The following is a 17,369-nucleotide window of genomic DNA, read 5'->3' as shown; positions in this document are numbered from 1 at the left end:
AAGAAGTGAGCTTGCTACAGCCAAGAGGGACACTTTGAAGAATGCACAGAAGCTGAGAGAGTAGCTACAGAAAAGAGACAGTTCGAAGATGGCCGTTGAAAGCAGACTCTTGCTCTGGAGAAGCTAAGACAGGACAAATACTCCAAGAGCAACTGAGAGTGACATTTTTGAGGAACTGCAGCACAGAGAGGAATGCCCTGGGAGAAAACCATTTTGAAATCAGAACTTTGGAGCCAATGCCAGCCACATGCCTTCCCAGCTAACAGAGGTTTTCCAGACGCCATTGGCCATCCTCCAGTGAATATACCCGATTGTTGATGTGTTACCTTGGACACTTTATGGCCTTAAGACTGTAGCTGTGTAACCAAATAAACCCTCTTTTATAAAAGCCGCTCCATCTCTGGTGTTTTGCATTCTGGCAGTATTAGCAAACTGAAACAGTGGGAAAGTAGAATGGTGCAGCCCATCTAGGGGGCAGTTTGGTGGTTCCACAGGAAGCTAAGCATAGGGTTGCCATATGGTCCTGCACCTTGGTTACTGGGTACATACTTGGAAGAACTGAAAAGAGGGACATGAATTGACATTTGCACCGCGGGGTTTATGGTGTCAGTATTCATGATTTGCAGTGGATGGAAGTGGCCTAAGGGTATACCGACTGATGAAAGGAATGGCAGACTGTGGTGTATACACACAATGGAATACTGAGCTACTAAAAGGAGTGAAGTTGTGAGGTGAATGGACACTGAGGACAGTATGTTGAGTGAAATAAACCAGAAATGAAAAGAAAAACATAATGCCTCACTAATACAGACTAACTATAAGGTGCAAGCTCTGAGAATTGAATGTGAGAGCATAGTTTATCAGGGGAAGGCTTACTGTTAAGGTTCCCAGATTGTAAGTGCTTACAGCAGTTACATATATTTCTGAGTCGTAATGGATATTTCTAAATTCTGAGATATTGAGCTCTTTGTGTATACTCTGGTCGGTCCTTGCAACTTTGGGTGTCTGTGTGACACCTGAGATTCAGAGCCAGAGTCTGACAGCTATGAATGTCAGCATTATCCCATACAGAAAATGTTATAAAGAGTCTGAAAAAAGAGATCAGACTTCAATTAGAGATATGAATGAAATGGACTTGGTTAGGACTAAGGTAAATTAGACTAAAGGATAAAGGACAATATTGATGGTGTTTTTAATACTTCAACTTCAGTGTGAGACCTAAGGAAGAGATGTTTATTAGGTGCAAAATCTATATTTCTTGTAACACACTATATAATTTAACTTCTATGGTCAGGTTATTCAAATAACATAATTACATGGAACTTTGCATAGGAAGTGAAATCTGGTTGTTTTTTACAGGTTACTGCGAAGCCCCAATATATCACAGAGTAATTTGGGCAGAGAATAAAGATGTATTTGCAAAGCCCCATTGAAGGACTGGGGGAAAATATGGAAAAATTAAATTTCCCCACCTGGGAAATTAATGATACTCTCATAAGCATTGGGGGCTACCAATTTAGAAGGCTGAGACCTCGATGTTAGGGCTTGCTCTTATGAAGTCTGTTACTGCAAAGGAGACGCTGAGCCTACTTAAAATTGTGCCTAGGAGTCACTCCAAGAGAACCTCTTTTGTTCCTCAGATGTGGCCTCTCTCTCTAAGCCATCTCTGCAGGTAAACTCACTGCCCTTCTCCCTGCATGGGACATGACTCCCAGGGGTGTGAATCTCCCTGGCAATATGGGACATGACTTGCAGGGATGAGCTTGGACCTGGCATTATGGGATTGAGAAAGCCTTCTTGACCAAAAGGGGAAGAGAAAGGAAACAAAATTAAGTTTCTGTGGCTGAGAGATTTCAAATAGAGTCAAGCGGTCATTCTGGAAGTCATTCTAATGCATTTTTTAGATATCCCTTTTTAGTTTTTAGTGTATTGGAATAGCTAGAAGGAAATACCTGAAACTGTTGAACTGCAACCCAGTAGCCTTTATTCTTGAAGACAGTTGTATAACAATTTAGCTTACACTGTGTGATGGTGTGATTGTGAAAACTTTGTGGCTCCCACTTCCTTTATACAGTGTATGGACAGATTTTTAGTAAAAGAGGACAAAAAGTAAATGAATAATAGGGAGGGATGGGGAGTGTGGCATGTTTGGGGTGTTCTTTTTTACTTTAACTTTTATTCTTATTCTTTTTTGTGTGTGGTAATGAACATGCTCAAAAATTGATTGTGGTGATGAATGCACAACTATATATTGGTACTGTGAACAATTGATTGTACACTGTGGATGACTATGGTATTTGAATATATCTCAATAAAATTGATTTTAAAAAAAGGAGAGCTTTCATTACTTGATTTACTGTAAAGCTACAGTAATTAAGTAGTATTAACAATGGTATGGACATATAAATCAATTGTTAGGATCGAAAGACTAGAAAGAAACCTACATATAGTATCAAGTGATTTTGACAAAGATGCAAAGGCAATTCAAGGAGGAAAAGAAAGTCTTAAGAAATGATACTGGATCAGTTGGAAATCCAAATGAGAAAAAAATGAATCTTAATATTTACTCACACACCATACATGACAATTAATTCAAAATGGATCAGAGGCCTAAAATGTAAAATGCAAAACTATAAACCTTTTAGAAGAAAACATAGAAGAAACATCTATGTTTTTGCTTCAGGCCAGGATTTCTTAGATAGAGATAATAAAACACAAACATGAAAAGGAAAAAAAAAAAGGTAATTTGGACTTGTTCAACATTAAAAAAAATTCTGCTGTTTGAAAGACACTGCAAAGAAAAGAAAAAGGCAAGCCATAGAATAGGAGAAAATATTCCCAATACATGTAAAGGACTTGTATCCATGAACTCTCACAATGTAATAATAGAAACAATCAACATAATTTAAAAATGGCAAAAGGTTTGAACAGACACTTGACAAAAAAAAAAAAAAAGTTTCCCAAATGGACAATAGGCATAGGAAAAGATATTTAACATCATTAGTCATCAAAGAAATGCAAAATAATACAACAAAGATAATACACACTTATTAGAATGACTAAAATAAAGTAGACTGAAAGTACCAAGTGTTGGTGATGATGTGGAGTAGCTAGAACTCTCATACTCTGCTGGTGGGCATATAAAATAGTTCAATCACTTAAAAACATTTTGCCAATTTCTCAAAATATTTAACATACACTTATAACTCAGCCATTTCACTCCTAAGAATTTATCCAAGAGAAATGAAAGCTTATGTCCACACGAAGACTATACTCAAATGTTCATAGCACATAACATAAATAGCCCCAAACTGGAAACAAACCAAATGTCCACCAACAGGTGAACAGGTAAGTAAAAAATCTAGTATACCCTTACAATAATGGATTACAACACAGCAATAAAATGGAATGAATGACTGATAAATGCAACAACATAAACAAATCTCAAAATCTATGCTGAAGTGACACGAACAGACAACTATACACCAATGTTCATAGTGGTATTATTCACAGTTGCCAAAAGATAGAAACAATTGAAGTGTCCATCAACAGATGAATGGATAAACAAAATGTGGTATATACATATGAAGTAATATTATGCAGCAGTAAGAAACAATGATGCCCTGAAGCATGCGACAACATGGATAAACTTTGAAGACATAATGCTGAGTGAAATAAGCCAGAAACAAAAGGATAGATTTTGTATAATTTCACTAATATGAACCACCTAGAAATGTAAACTCAGAGTCTTAAAATGTAGAATACAGGGGACCTACAGATAGACAGAAGCTAGAGAAGGGAGAGCAGTTACCTAATATGTACAAATTTGAGGCTGATCTTAAATGTTTGGGAATGGATGGAGGTGATGGTAGTTCATTATTGGAATTATAAGTAATAGTGCCTACTGAAGGTGAATATGATTGAAAGCGGTTGTTGAAAGGCATGTATCTCACCAATTAATACTACAAATATAAATAAGATCTTTATGAACTACTTCAAATGTACGACACTTGTACAAAGAGATAATAATAGAGTTGTATATGGGAAAAATTACCCATTGCATGGTATGGACTATATTTAACAGCAATACCTTAACAGTACTACACCAGTACTAGGAGTAAATAATTAGGGTGGTGGGAGGGGTAGGGATATGGGGTATTTGGGGTTTTCTTTTATGTGTGGCTGTGTACATCTGTTATTCTTCTGTAATGGTGAAGCTAAGCCTACTTTTAAACATGCCTAAGAGTCACCCCTAGAGAACCTCTTTTGTTGCTCGGATGTGGCCTCTCTTTCTCTAAGCCAAACTCTGCAAATAAACCATTACCTTCCCTCCTATTTGGGACATGACTTTCAGAGATGTAAGTCTCCCTGGCAATGTGAGACATGACTCCCAGGGTGAGCCTGACCCTGACATCATGGGATTGAGAGTGCCTTCTTGACCAAAAGGGGGAAAAGAAATGTAACAAAATAAGGTTTCAGTGGCTAAGAGATTTCACATAGAGTCAAGAGGTCATTCTGGAGGTTACTCTTACACAAGCTTCAGTCAGATTACAAATTGCCATGGTATGTCAAGCCCCAACTAACAGTATTCCTGAAAACCCTAAAGAAAACAGGACTCTTTCTAAGACTCTATTAAAGTTTTACTTATTAAGTTTATTTTTTCAGAAACTTAAAACCTCCAGATTGTTCCTATGCCAGAGAAGCCCTGAAGCTTAAGAGTACCAGTCTCTCCCAGAACATCAACCAGTTGCATCCCCTTGCTCCAAAATGTTGACACCTCTTTTCAACATGAAGAATTTAGAATGGTCATTGCCCAATTATCCCTGAAGACTGAGAAAATGATCAAATTAGAGGGAGGAGTTGTAACAGAGAAGTTAGAATTTAACAAATGATTATGAATCATTATATAGATATTTCTTTTTTGTTTCTAGTGTATTAAACAGCCAGAAGGAAATACCTGAAATTGTGGAGCTCTAACTCCTACTATACTTTGAAATTTATCACTTTTCTGAACATATGTTATATTTCACAAAAAAAATTTAAAATTAAAAAAAATCCACACAGATTTAAAGAAACCAGATGCAAAAGAGTAGCATACAGCATAATCTCATTTACATAAAACTCTTGAAAATGCAAACTAGTCTAGAGTGAGAAAAAGGAGATCAGTGCTTGCCTAAGGCTAGGTGTAAAAGGAGGAAGAATTGCAAAGAAGCATGAGGAATCTTTTGTGGGTGGTGGTGATTTCATGGTTGTGAAAAATGCTCAAAAACTCTTCGCATTGCATGCTTTAAACGGATGCAGCCTATTGTATAATACATAAATTATTCCTTGATAAAATAAATACAACTAAAAAGAAATCTAATGCAAAAAGCAGGATGGGGGAGGTAAATGAAGTTAAGGTGCTCTATAGTTTTAGCAATAATTTTCATTAGATAATGAATCAAAGATTCATGTTGCAATCTCTAGGGTAACTGCCAAACAACTGTAAAGGAATAAAAAAAACTCACACATTAGTAAGGGAGGAAACAGAATTTAAAAGTTGATTTGTCCACAAGAAGATAAGAAAAGGAAAGAGAAAGAATATGAAGTGAGTGGGTCAAACTAAAAATAAACAGTTAGTAGACGGCAGAGAGAAAGCCAGCTATATCAGTAATTACATTAAATTTAAAGATTCTCTGATCATATATAACAAGGAGGAAAAGAAAAAGGAGAAGAACAAAGAGGGGGAAGAACAGCAGCACATGCTGCTTACAAGAGAAAGACTTAAAATAAAGCACTCAGAAAAGTTGGAAGTGGAAGAAAATACAATTCAAAAGAAGGTTGTCATGGGGATGAGCCTGGACCTGGCTTCGTAGGATTGAGAAAGCCTTCTGGACCAAAAAGGGTAAGAGAAATGAAACAAAATAAAGTTTCAGAGGCTGAGAGGTTTCAAGTGGAGTAGAGAGGTCACTCTGGAGGTAACTCTTATACATTACTTAGATATCCCTTTTTAGTTTTCAGTTTATTAGAATAGCTAGAAGGAAATATCTGAAACTGTCCAACTGCAATCCAATATCCTTGATTCTTGAAGATGATTGTATATAGCTTAAACAGTGTGACCACGTGACTGTGAAAACCTCATGGCTCACACTCCCTCTACCCAGTGTAAGGACAAATGAGTAGAAAAATGGGGACAAAAAAGTAAACGAATAATAGGAGGGGAGGAGGGGTATAGGATGTCTTGGGTGTTATTTTTTATTTTTATTTTTATTTTTTGGAGTAATGAAAATGTTCAAAAATTGATTGTGGTGATAAATGCACAACTATATGATGATACTGTGAACAACAGTTGTACATTTTGGATGACTTTATGGTATGTGAATATATTTCCATAAAATTGCATTAAAAAAAAGAAAGTTGGTGTAGCTATAATAATACCAGGGAAAGTAGATTTTAATATAAGATACATTACTACAGAAAAGACTGTCAAGTATCTATTAGCTTGGCAAATAGGAGGCCCCCTTAGCAAGAGCTGACTAAGTAGATAGGTTGCAGAAGTTTTTGAATTCATCTATTTTAAATGCAGGGAGCTTTGTCTTTTTGGGGCTGCCTAGCAGTTGCATCTTCTGCTCATATTTTTGGAATTCCCCACTCTATGTACATTGATGGGGGCAAACACTATTTCTTTCGACAGAACCTGAAAAAAATCAAGAAGCTTAATTGCCCAATACTTTCCCAACAGGTTAGGTAAACAATTTATTGAAGATCAGTTTTGCCAAACATTGAACCTCTTCCTAGGTTACTTCAGAACATTGTATTGCCAAATAGATGATAGATGGCTGCAGAGGGTCAGCCTTTGAGACACACCATTTATACCTTTAATATAACCTTCCCAGTCAGAATGCCAGAAATTATTCAAAGTCTCCTTCTTAAAAGACTGTAAATCATAATCAACATGAGACTAACATAACTATAAATTACAAATTATCAGTTTTGCAATGTGGGTCTTACTATTCTAATAGAACTTACTATCTAAAGGCTGGGCTCTAATTATCTCCAGGTACAAGTAGGGAAGGACCAACTTCCAAGATGACATGGTTGTTGTTGACCAGATTCCATTCCTCACGGGCTGTTGGACTGAGGAACTCAGCTCTTTGCTGGTTGTTGGCCAGGGCCTGCCACCCTGTTTCTTGCCACATGGGCTTAGCCACAGTCTTACAAAACTTAATCACTCACATAACATCCTATTACTTTTGTCATATTCTTCATTAGATGTGACTTACTAGGTATGAGGTTTGAAGCTGTGATGTACCACAGAAAGGATCATGTTCTTAAAACTAATCCATTCCTGTGGCTGCAGACCTATTATGGATGGGACTTTCTGATAGGTTATTTCAGTTGAGGCGTGCCGGGTAGGTCTTAATCCTCTTATTGGAATACTTCATAAGAGGGTGGAATTCAGAGAAACACATAGAAGACAGGGAGAAAAGCGAGAGAAGCTGAGAGAGAAGGACTCAACAGAAGCTCAGAAAGAAAGCCACAGGCAGAGCAGCCAGTAGCTGAAAACAATGAAACCCAGGAGAGATGGACCAGCAGTGGCTGCCGTGTGCCTTGCCATGTGACAGAGGAGTCCCAGATGACCAGCAGTCTTTCTTCAGGAAGAAGGTATCATCCTGGTGATGACTTTATTTGGACATTTGCATGGCCTCAGAACTGTAAACTTGTAAACTAATAAATCCCCATTGTTAAAAGCCAGTCCATTTCTGGTATATTCCATTTTGGAAACTTTAGGAAACTAAAACACTAGGTTCTGCCAAAACTTGAAGGGAGGTTATTTCACAAGGGTTTGAAAACAAGAAGACAGGGAGCATTAGGATTACCTTAGAAGTCCTCCTACCACAGGTCTATCAGTGGGGGAACTGGTTAAATAAATTAACACCATCCATGCATCTTAAAAAAAAAAAAAAGAGTTTTCTATGTACTGAAATAGAAAGATTTCAATATATATTGAATGAAAAAAGAACAGTGTGAATAGTATGATGCATTTTACTTCTAAGAGGTAGAAAATAATAATTTATAACTGTATTTGATTGTATAGTTAAACAAATTATGGTAGAATATGTAAGAAATGAAATACACTGTTACTTATGCTGGGAGTAAGGAATGAAAACAGGGTGGATAGAGGAGAGAGGTAAGAGGAACTTTTCACTATGGTTTTCATTATATTTTGAAAAAATTTTTGACCCATATAAATGCATAATCTATTCAAAAATTAATTTAAAATATTAGTAGAAACAAAGGAAGGATTTTTGTAGTCAACAAAATTTCTTCTTATATTCCTTCTTTAGGGGCTGCAGAAGCTGAGGGTAATCACTCATGATGGAATTTTAGAAGCTGTTTCTTGAAGATTCAATAAACCCAAAATAGTGGTTTGTACCTGTGCCACTGAGATGGAGTTTCCCATCAAGTCTACTAATGAGTACCTGTTGTAGCCCCTCTGAATGAATAGAATGGACCTCCACCCAAAATTTGGTTCGGATGTTGAGACTGATGGTGTCACACACTCCAAGCAGATGTGAAAAGGTTTATTCCTTATATAATGGGGCTTTTTGGAGGAAAGCATGGAAGGCCCCCCAAGTCAGTCCAAAAATGGCTTGAGAGAGCAGGGAAGGAGCTCATGTCATTTGTTTTGTTTTGTTTGTGGTTGGAGGGTGGGCTGGTGTGAGGGTTTCTGTGTGTGGATTGAGGCGTAGGTGGTATGAATCTCCCACCAGAGCCAAAGGAGGGGGCATGCAGCCTTTCTTATCATCTTGAAGAGGGAGGGGTGAAGCTTAAAAGCTTTCATCAGTCAGACATCAACAAACGGAGACAGACTATTACAGTATCAGAAAAAGAACATGTGTACTGTGCCAGGCAACATAAGAGGTGATTAATATAAATGGTTTCATTTGATCAGAAAAGTCATAGAGCCCTTGAAAATATTTAGCCTTCTAAAGCACACTTATAAAAACGTTCCTAATAAAATATAAAAATCTATATGCCTAATATAGATTTGGCTGTGAGAGACAAATGAGTATTCCTTTAAAAGACAGCACTTTCGATCTATCAGACTAGCAAAAATTACAAAGAATTATAGTACCTAGTGTGGTCAAGGACATGAGGAACTAGGCAATCCCATATACTCAAAGAAAAGAAAGTATAGATTGTTACATTCTTTTGCAATAGTAGTACAGTAATATAAACAAGCCAAATGTGCATATCCTTTCACTCAGAAATTCTACTTCCAGGAATGTATGTTAAGAAAGGATCAGATAATTACAAAATGCACAACCACACAACACACATGCACACACATACATGAAAAATGCTCATTGAGGCAGTGGTTGAAATGAAGAAAAAAACTGGCAGTGCATTAAATACCCAACTATGGATGTCTCTTTAAGTAACTATATATTTTCATATGATTAAATATCCAGCCATTAAAATAGTAGATCCAAAATAAAGATACAGGAAAATATTTAATGACATGGGAAAATTTGAAATTGTATGTCAAATTCAAAAGCACACAAAATACTATTACAGTATTATTCCCTTATTATTTACTAAATAGTATGTAAATGCTTAGTAAAAAGGCAGAAAAAAACACAAATTTTTTACAGGATTTATTTCTGGTGTAATATTCTGGATGATTATTATTTTCATCTAAGTTCTCTTCAATATTCTCCAGTTTTTTTTTTTTTTTTACAAAATTGGAATTTCAGAGATTTGGAAAGAAAATAATCAATGGCATGTATAATGCTACTAGGCTAACTAGATAGGAACCTATATGGGGAATGGATAACCACAGACAATATTATAATATAATACATAATAATAATGATGTCAACATTATACAAATTTTATAAGACAATCAAGTACCATAAAATCTTGGTGGATGAAAATTGAATAAAAATGCACAGGCTAACAAAGATCTTATCATATGACCTGGCAATCCCACTTCTAGCTATACACCCAAAGGAATTGAAAGCAGGGACTCGAACAGATATTTACACACCAATGATCACAGCAGCATTATTTACAATTGCTAAAAGATGGAAGCAATCTAAGTGTCCATTAGTAGATGAATGGATAAACAAAATGTTGGATATACATACAATAGAATATATTCAGCTGTGAAAAAGAATGAAGTTGTGAGCCATGAGATAACATAGACATCATGTTGAGTGAAATAAGCCAAAATGATGGACAAATATTGTATGAGCTTCCTGATATGAAATAGTTAGAACAAGCAAATTCATAGAGTCAGAAACTAGAGTACAGGTCACTAGGGACTGGAGTAAGAGTAGGGAATAGGGAATTAATGCTTAGCTGGTATAGAGCTTCTATTTGGGGTGAAGGAAAAGCTTTAGTAAGGGATAGTGGTGATGGTAGCACAACACTGTGAATGTAATTAACACCACTGAATTATATATCTGAATGTGGCTAAAAGGGGAAATTTTAGGTTATATATATGCTCCTGGAATAAAAATTAAAAAACAACAACAACAACATTGGCTTGTACAACACAAACAGTGAACCCTAATGTAAACTATAGACTACAGTTAAAAGCACAATTATAATAATACCATCTCATCAATTGTAACAAAGTCACCGTACTAATGCAATGTTAATAATGGGAGTGGGAATTTGGAAACTATTTTCTTCATGATTTTTTCCGTAAACCTACAACTTCTCTAATCTTTAATAAAAAAAAAAATGAAGATTAACAAAGATTTATTCCCTAAAGTTCTCAGACATTTGAAAGATACTTTGAGCATGTTTAAAAACAACATCCACTTACAGTTACTAATCTACTCAGTGTGCAGTTGAAAATGGAGCTCATTCATCATCATCAAATTATAACACTGGCTAAAAATACAGTGCCCAATAAATTTGTAAAGATTAACTTTGCCAGAATTTTTTTTTTTTTTTTTTTTTACAATAGCTTGGTGTTAACTCTGATCTGGATGCTAATTTGGCACGCATTTTCATAAATTGAAGCTGTGTTACATTCCTGTCTTTCTTGCTTACTGCAAGCATTTAGTAAGTATTCATATGTTTATGAAGAAGTAACTTACACTTAAAAGTTAATGTCTACTTCCAAAAAGGCAACTGCAAACAGTATTGTATTTCATTATAAAAATCCATTTCTTTTGCAAAACCTTTCATGGGACATAGCTGTTGATTGTTAGTAGGCTGATTCATAAATGACTCAGTCATTTAATTGCAAGTAACAAGTTTGTTCCCTGTGTGCTATTATTGCACTTGAGATCCAATGAAAGAAAATAAAAAAGAAAACATTATCCTCTCTGGAAACCGTATCTCCCACGACCACATACCGTGATTCTTGCTTTCTCTATGAATTCTAGAGGGGCTTTTCGAAACTCAAATCCAGCTCCAATCCAAGGAATCCAGCCCCTAATGCATGGGGGTCTACGCAAATTCTTCCACTGAAGAAGTAATAAAAGAGCAGTGCAACCTAGGATTATAATCACTGCTGGAGAAATTAGTTCCATGTTTTTGTCCAGGGTCTTCCAGATTCAGAGAAGGAAAAAGCCTCCCTACCCCTGTACTTGCTCCCTCTCTCTGGGCTAGGATCTCTACCCAGCCTCCTAACTTTCCTAATGCAACTTCAGCAGCCTGTTCTTCGTAACCACAACTTCCTTTCCCCGCCCCAATTTTTAAGTGATTCTTGCATCATTGCTCTAGTCCAACTCCATTTCTCTTTTAAGTCCTCCCACAGGGGAAAGAATGCAGGGGCAGGACCCATCCGGGGTGGTAAGCAACAACCGAATGGGGCGGTGCAGGGGTGGGAAGTGCTCTGTTGCCGTGGCGACCCAAGGCAGCGGCGCGGCTCCCAGCCAATCAGAGAATGAGGCCGAGGAGGCGCGGAGCCTGGCGGACTACGTTTCCCAGAAGCCTCGTGGGCCCCCGCTTTGTTTTTCTCCTGGGTCCTGGGGGCAGCTGATCCGCTCAAGTCTGACGGTGCCAGGAGGGGCTGCGGGTTCACCCGGCCTTGCTGAGCCCAGCTAGCGAAATGATCCCCGCCCCACTCCTCGCAGGTTGAAGAGCGGCAGTCCTGGCAGGGTGGCAGGCCAGCCGGGGCGTGGGGCGCGGGGCGCGGGGCGCGGGTGAGAAGGGGTGCATTGTCGTCCTGTCCTGCAGCCGAATGTCCGTCCCAGAGGATGAGAAGAGGCTGTTGCCGCTCGCCCAGAAATGGCCCCGAGCGAGCAAGTTCCTCTTGTCCGGCTGCGCGGCTACCGTGGCCGAGCTAGGTACACGGCCGCCCACGCTGGGCCTCCCCCGCAAGTCCCCCGGGTGCCGCGGTGAGGGAGGGACCGGCGGGTGGCTTCGTTCTAGTTTGTGCGCAGCCCTCGATGCTGCGCCTGCTTCTTCCACACATGCCTGACAGATGTGGCAGGGCTGGGGCAAGGCCAGCTTCGTGAGGAGGAGGGATTGGAGGGCACTAAGGTCTTTCCTTCCAAGTTCGTCTCGTCAGCGGTGTGCTTTTTAGGTCCACGAGCCGTCATTCTTTTGTAGCAATCCTTTTCCCTCTCGTGAGGATGACTTACACACACACACACACACACACACACTTTTCTTCCTTATTGAGATGATCTCTGTTTGTGATTCATTGGCTTACACGACCTCACTGTATCGTCGTCTTTTGGTTCCAAGTTGTGGACCCTTGGGAGACTTCAGTGATTATCCCCTCACCTACTCAACATCGGTTGTTTACCTGATCTCTCTGAGCTTAACTCATCTATAATGTGTTTTTCTTGCAGGATTCTGAGAGGTCATTACTATATAAATGCTAAGTCTGAGGCAGGGCACCCATTAATTGCAAAATTATTATAATTACTATAATACTAAAGGACCGGATACATAGTTGAAGAGAGCCATTTCTGACTTTCAGGGATCTTACAGACTGGTTGGGAGACAGACAATTATAATGTGCTATTTACTACAATGAAGGTATTATTAGGTATCATATGAGAATATAGAAAAGACAGTTGTATCTGCCTGAGGGAGTCAGAGAAAATCTAAGAGGCTCTTTTGACTCTTTACGTCAGCCACCTAGAATGGAATTATGATGACCTTGCATGAGCAGGTGGTTTCTTCCACGGGTTCTGTAAGTAGAGTGCTTTTGTGTTTCCTGTGAATTTTTCAGTGTGTATTTTCAGATTATCTTAATTTTTTAAAAAAAGAGCCCTGGTGTATCATTTGTAAGTAGTAATGGTTTGTTCTGTTCTAAAATGGATTTATCCCTTCTTGCCAGCTGAGTCAGCACATGATTGCCCTCTGTGCTCTTCCACTCCTGCCCTTTGGCCCCTCTATTTTTATTTTCTCTTCTCCTAAAGCTGACAGGAAAAGTTTTCTATTTATTGTTTTTATTGAATTAAAAAACCATCAACTTTTTAAAAAATTTAAAAGCAGACTGTTGAATGATTATATGTGTGTGTGTGTATATATATATATGTATATATAATTTATTTTTAAACTGATGTTTCACCTTGTGACTTAATGGTTTTTGTAAAGAAGTTATTCCTCCTGTTAGAAATGAATGTGAAGAAGGAGGATGGAGACAGAGGGTGGGGGGATCAAAATATAGGATGGTTTGGAGTACAAATCAGTTCAGGATCAGAACCTGAAGCATTATTTAAGCAACCAGCATTATTTTAACAGATGCATAGCCTATGCTAATACACAGGCTCCTGTTTCTTTAAGACTTTTCAGATTTCATATGTCAATAAATCATTTCTTCAATTCTCTTTGTGCAAGTAACTTCCATCTTAGGAAACTATAAACAAGATATTAACTTTTCTAAAGACCAGTGATAAGATTTAATATTCTCCCCTCTAAACTTCTCTTGTAAAAGGCATGTCTAGGGTTTTATATCAGGTAATGGTCATGAAGACCTGTATTATGTCAGTAATGTTCATGAACTTTTCTGAATCTGGTCATTTCAGTTATTTAGAACACTGTGCATAAAATTAGCAGCTTGATCTTCCTTATGTTAGACAGTTAGAGATCATTCTGTTTCAAAGTAAAAGATCTCTTTCTAATTCTAAATGAAAATATTTTTTAAAAATTACAAATATATTTAATACTTGTAAGGAGGACATGAGGAGGCCATGCTTAAAACTCATCAGTGATGAAAAACACCAGTCAATATATGCCTTAACTGAAAGAATATTAATCATGTCACCCTTGTATATAGAAGAAGGCATCTTAAACTCTATATTACATCTCCTATATCTATAACATCAGGTCAGTGATCCTTCTGTATGTTAACATCACTTATGAAATTATAGAATTCAGTTTCATGTGGCATGTATTGAGAATCTACAATAAATAGGACATTATTCTAAAAGTTACATAGGATCTTAAAAAATAATGGCTGCAGTCAAGGGATATTATGGAATATGAATACTATAAGCTATTCACCATTGGAAAGCAAAAATTAAGGATCAGAGAAGATGTTAGACTGAAATTTCTAAATAAATACAACCCAATGCTTGTTACTTTTCAGTTTTTCTCTGGTGATCTGAAAAGTGGTCTGGTACAGTGATTCATAAATTTACACGGGAATAAACTGATTTCTAAACCCTTATCTACCTACTGAATTAGAATTCATAGGAATGGGGCTGGGAAATCTGTAATTTTTAACACTCTCCGTAGCTGATTCTATTGTATTCTAATGTCAGAGAACTTCTGATTGTGTGGGGAAAATACTAGTCCCATGATTTTAGAATTGTTGTTTGTTTCTCTGAATGTTGTGGGGGTTTTCCTTTGTTTTGTGTTTTGTTAGCAACCTTTCCCCTCGATCTCACAAAAACTCGACTCCAAATGCAAGGAGAAGCTGCTCTTGCTCGGCTGGGAGACAGTGCAAGAGAATCTGCTCCCTATAGGGGCATGGTGCGCACAGCCCTAGGGATCATCCAAGAAGAAGGCTTTCTGAAGCTTTGGCAAGGAGTGACACCTGCCATTTACAGACACGTAGGTATTTATCTTGATTCCAGCTGGTAAGTTTGTTATGAGTTTTGTGTTTATCTCCTGTGCTTTTCTGTTTAGCTGAGTCCAAATGCCAGCTAGTTTTTTCCTGCTAACATGATAAATGAATATATAGTCTCATAAGACGAACAAAATTAATTGCCACAAGAAAACTTTTTGTTTTTAAAGAATTATTGCCCTAAATTTTTAGAAATGCATACCGAGGTATTTAGGGATGAACTGTCATATAGTCTGTAAAGTACTTTAAAATAATTTTAAAAAGAAGATGAAGCAAATATGGCAAAAATGTTGGCAGTTGATCAATTTCATTGATAGATACAGAGTTACATATTATTCTACTTTTCTGTATGTTTGTAAGTTTCTCTACTAAATTTTTTAAAGTTCACTTTAAGAAATAAAAATATGAAAAGAAAAACATGAATAGTTTTCTCCACTTCAGAAATGTTAAATGCAGGATTTAACTTTTTTTATGTTCTTTGAAAATTAAAATATATTTCGCTACAATGCTAAATCATTAGCATGGGTCTCTGTCCATACATCAGAGTCTAGGCTACTACTGTGAAAGAAAATATGGATGACAGTCTAATCCACTCTGGCAATAATATTACCTCAGTTACCCAGGTGACCTGAACTAGCTATGTAGGCCTTTAGTCACACTTAAAGAAAAATAGTGGTATGCCACAGTCAAGGAGACACTTTTCTGTTCTGCTTCCAGAGTGGAACTCACAAGGTTAGTAGTTACTAAGTTTTCAAGTTGTAGATAGAATATGAACTTGGGTTCAAAAGAAGGTTGGACAAGTGTGGCATTTTTCTCCTCTACTTTCATAAGGTTTACATAGTTATGAAGGGATCTTTGATCAGAAAACTGTCCAGTACTAATATTTACCAGCTTAATATATTTAAAACTTCAGTTCTTCGGATAAGTTAGTGTATTCATCAAGAACTATCCAGAAGTGTGCATACAGACTTACTGTTTTCATACTTCGTGTATTTTTGGATATCTTAAAATACTTCTACGGACATCCTGAAATTTCAAGAAAAGCTCCCTATATGAGTACCATGTGTTACTTTTAGTATGTTTCATATATTTTATATTTTCATCTTTACTTCCTATTTTTTTATCATCATTTTATTGAGATATATTCACATACCACGCAGTCATACAAAACAAATTGTACTTTCGATTGTTTACAGTACCATTACATAGTTGTACATTCATCACCTAAATCAATCCCTGACACCTTCATTAGCACACACACAAAAATAACAAGAATAATAATTAGAGTGAAAAAGAGCAATTGAAGTAAAAAAGAACACTGGGTACCTTTGACTGTTTGTTTCCTTCCCCTACTTTTCTACACATCCATCCATAAACTAGACAAAGTGGAGTTTGGTCCTTATGGCTTTCCCAATCCCTTTGTCACCCCTCATAAGCTACATTTTTATACAACTGTCTTCGAGATTCATGGGTTCTGGGTTGTAGTTTGATAGTTTTAGGTATCCACCACCAGCTACCCCAATTCTTTAGAACCTAAAAAGGGTTGTCTAAAGTGTGCGTAAGAGTGCCCACCAGAGTGATCTCTCGGCTCGTTTTGGAATCTCTCTGCCACTGAAGCTTATTTCATTTCCTTTCACATCCCCCTTTTGGTCAAGAAGATGTTCTCCGTCCCACGATGCCGGGTCTACATTCCTCCCCGGGAGTCATATTCCACGTTGCCAGGGAGATTCACTCCCCTGGGTGTCTGATCCCACGTAGGGGGGAGGGCAGTGATTTCACCTTTCAAGTTGGCTTAGCCAGAGAAAGAGGGCCACATCTGAGCAACAAAGAGGCATTCAGGAGGAGACTCTTAGGCACAAATATAGGGAGGCCTAGCCTCTCCTTTGCATCAACCGTCTTCCCAAGGGTAAAACTTATGGTAGAGGGCTCAACCCATCAAACCACCAGTCCCCTATGTCTGTGGTCATGTTAGCAACCATGGAGGTGGGGTAGGTGAATACCCCTGCATTCTCCACAGGCTCCTCAAGGGGGCACTACATCTTTTTTTTTTTTTCCTTGTTTTTCTTTTTTTTTTTTTTTTTAACTTTCCCTTCTTTTTTAAATCAACTGTATGAAAAAAAAGTTAAAAAGAAAACAAACATACAATAAAAGAACATTTCAAAGAGACCATAACAAGGGAGTAAGAAAAAGACAACTAACGTAAGATAACTGCTTAACTTCCAACATGTTCCTACTTTACCCCAAGAAAGTTACATAATATAGCAACATTTCTGTGAACTTGTTCCTACTATATCCATCAGAAATTAACAGACCATAGTCATTTCTGGGCATCCCCAGA

The 17,369-nt window shown here is 37.5% G+C and overlaps 2 protein-coding genes across 20 annotated transcripts in view; one reads left to right on the top strand and one right to left on the bottom strand.

Moving 5' to 3' along the window:
• Positions 1-12,426, bottom strand: part of LOC119539344 (24-hydroxycholesterol 7-alpha-hydroxylase) — a 108,703-nt gene extending 96,277 nt beyond the window's left edge. The window contains exon 1 of one of the 6 annotated variants that reach the window (XM_037842828.1): positions 11,358-12,426. In XM_037842828.1, the coding sequence (XP_037698756.1) occupies positions 11,358-11,534 (177 nt within the window). In that variant the 5' untranslated portion in view covers positions 11,535-12,426. The remainder of the gene's footprint in view (positions 1-11,357) is intronic. The other 5 variants (XM_037842823.1, XM_037842826.1, XM_037842825.1 and 2 more) reach the window with 5 other exon arrangements.
• SLC25A27 (solute carrier family 25 member 27) overlaps positions 11,920-17,369 on the top strand; it is a 75,178-nt gene continuing 69,728 nt past the window's right edge. For 5 of the 14 annotated variants that reach the window (XR_005217856.1, XR_005217854.1, XR_005217855.1 and 2 more), the window contains exons 1-2: positions 11,923-12,293; positions 14,831-15,022. Coding sequence is in view for 10 of the 14 variants with exons in the window: in XM_037842840.1 (XP_037698768.1) it covers positions 12,188-12,293; positions 14,831-15,022 (298 nt within the window). In the remaining 4 variants the exon portion in view is untranslated. Of the gene's footprint in view, positions 13,151-14,830; positions 15,023-17,369 lie in introns of all 14 variants that reach the window. The other 9 variants (XR_005217853.1, XM_037842839.1, XM_037842838.1 and 6 more) reach the window with 4 other exon arrangements.

This window comes from Choloepus didactylus, chromosome 7 (assembly GCF_015220235.1).
Source record: "Choloepus didactylus isolate mChoDid1 chromosome 7, mChoDid1.pri, whole genome shotgun sequence".
NCBI lineage: Eukaryota > Metazoa > Chordata > Mammalia > Pilosa > Megalonychidae > Choloepus > Choloepus didactylus.
This window is presented reverse-complemented; position numbering and strand designations above follow the sequence as displayed.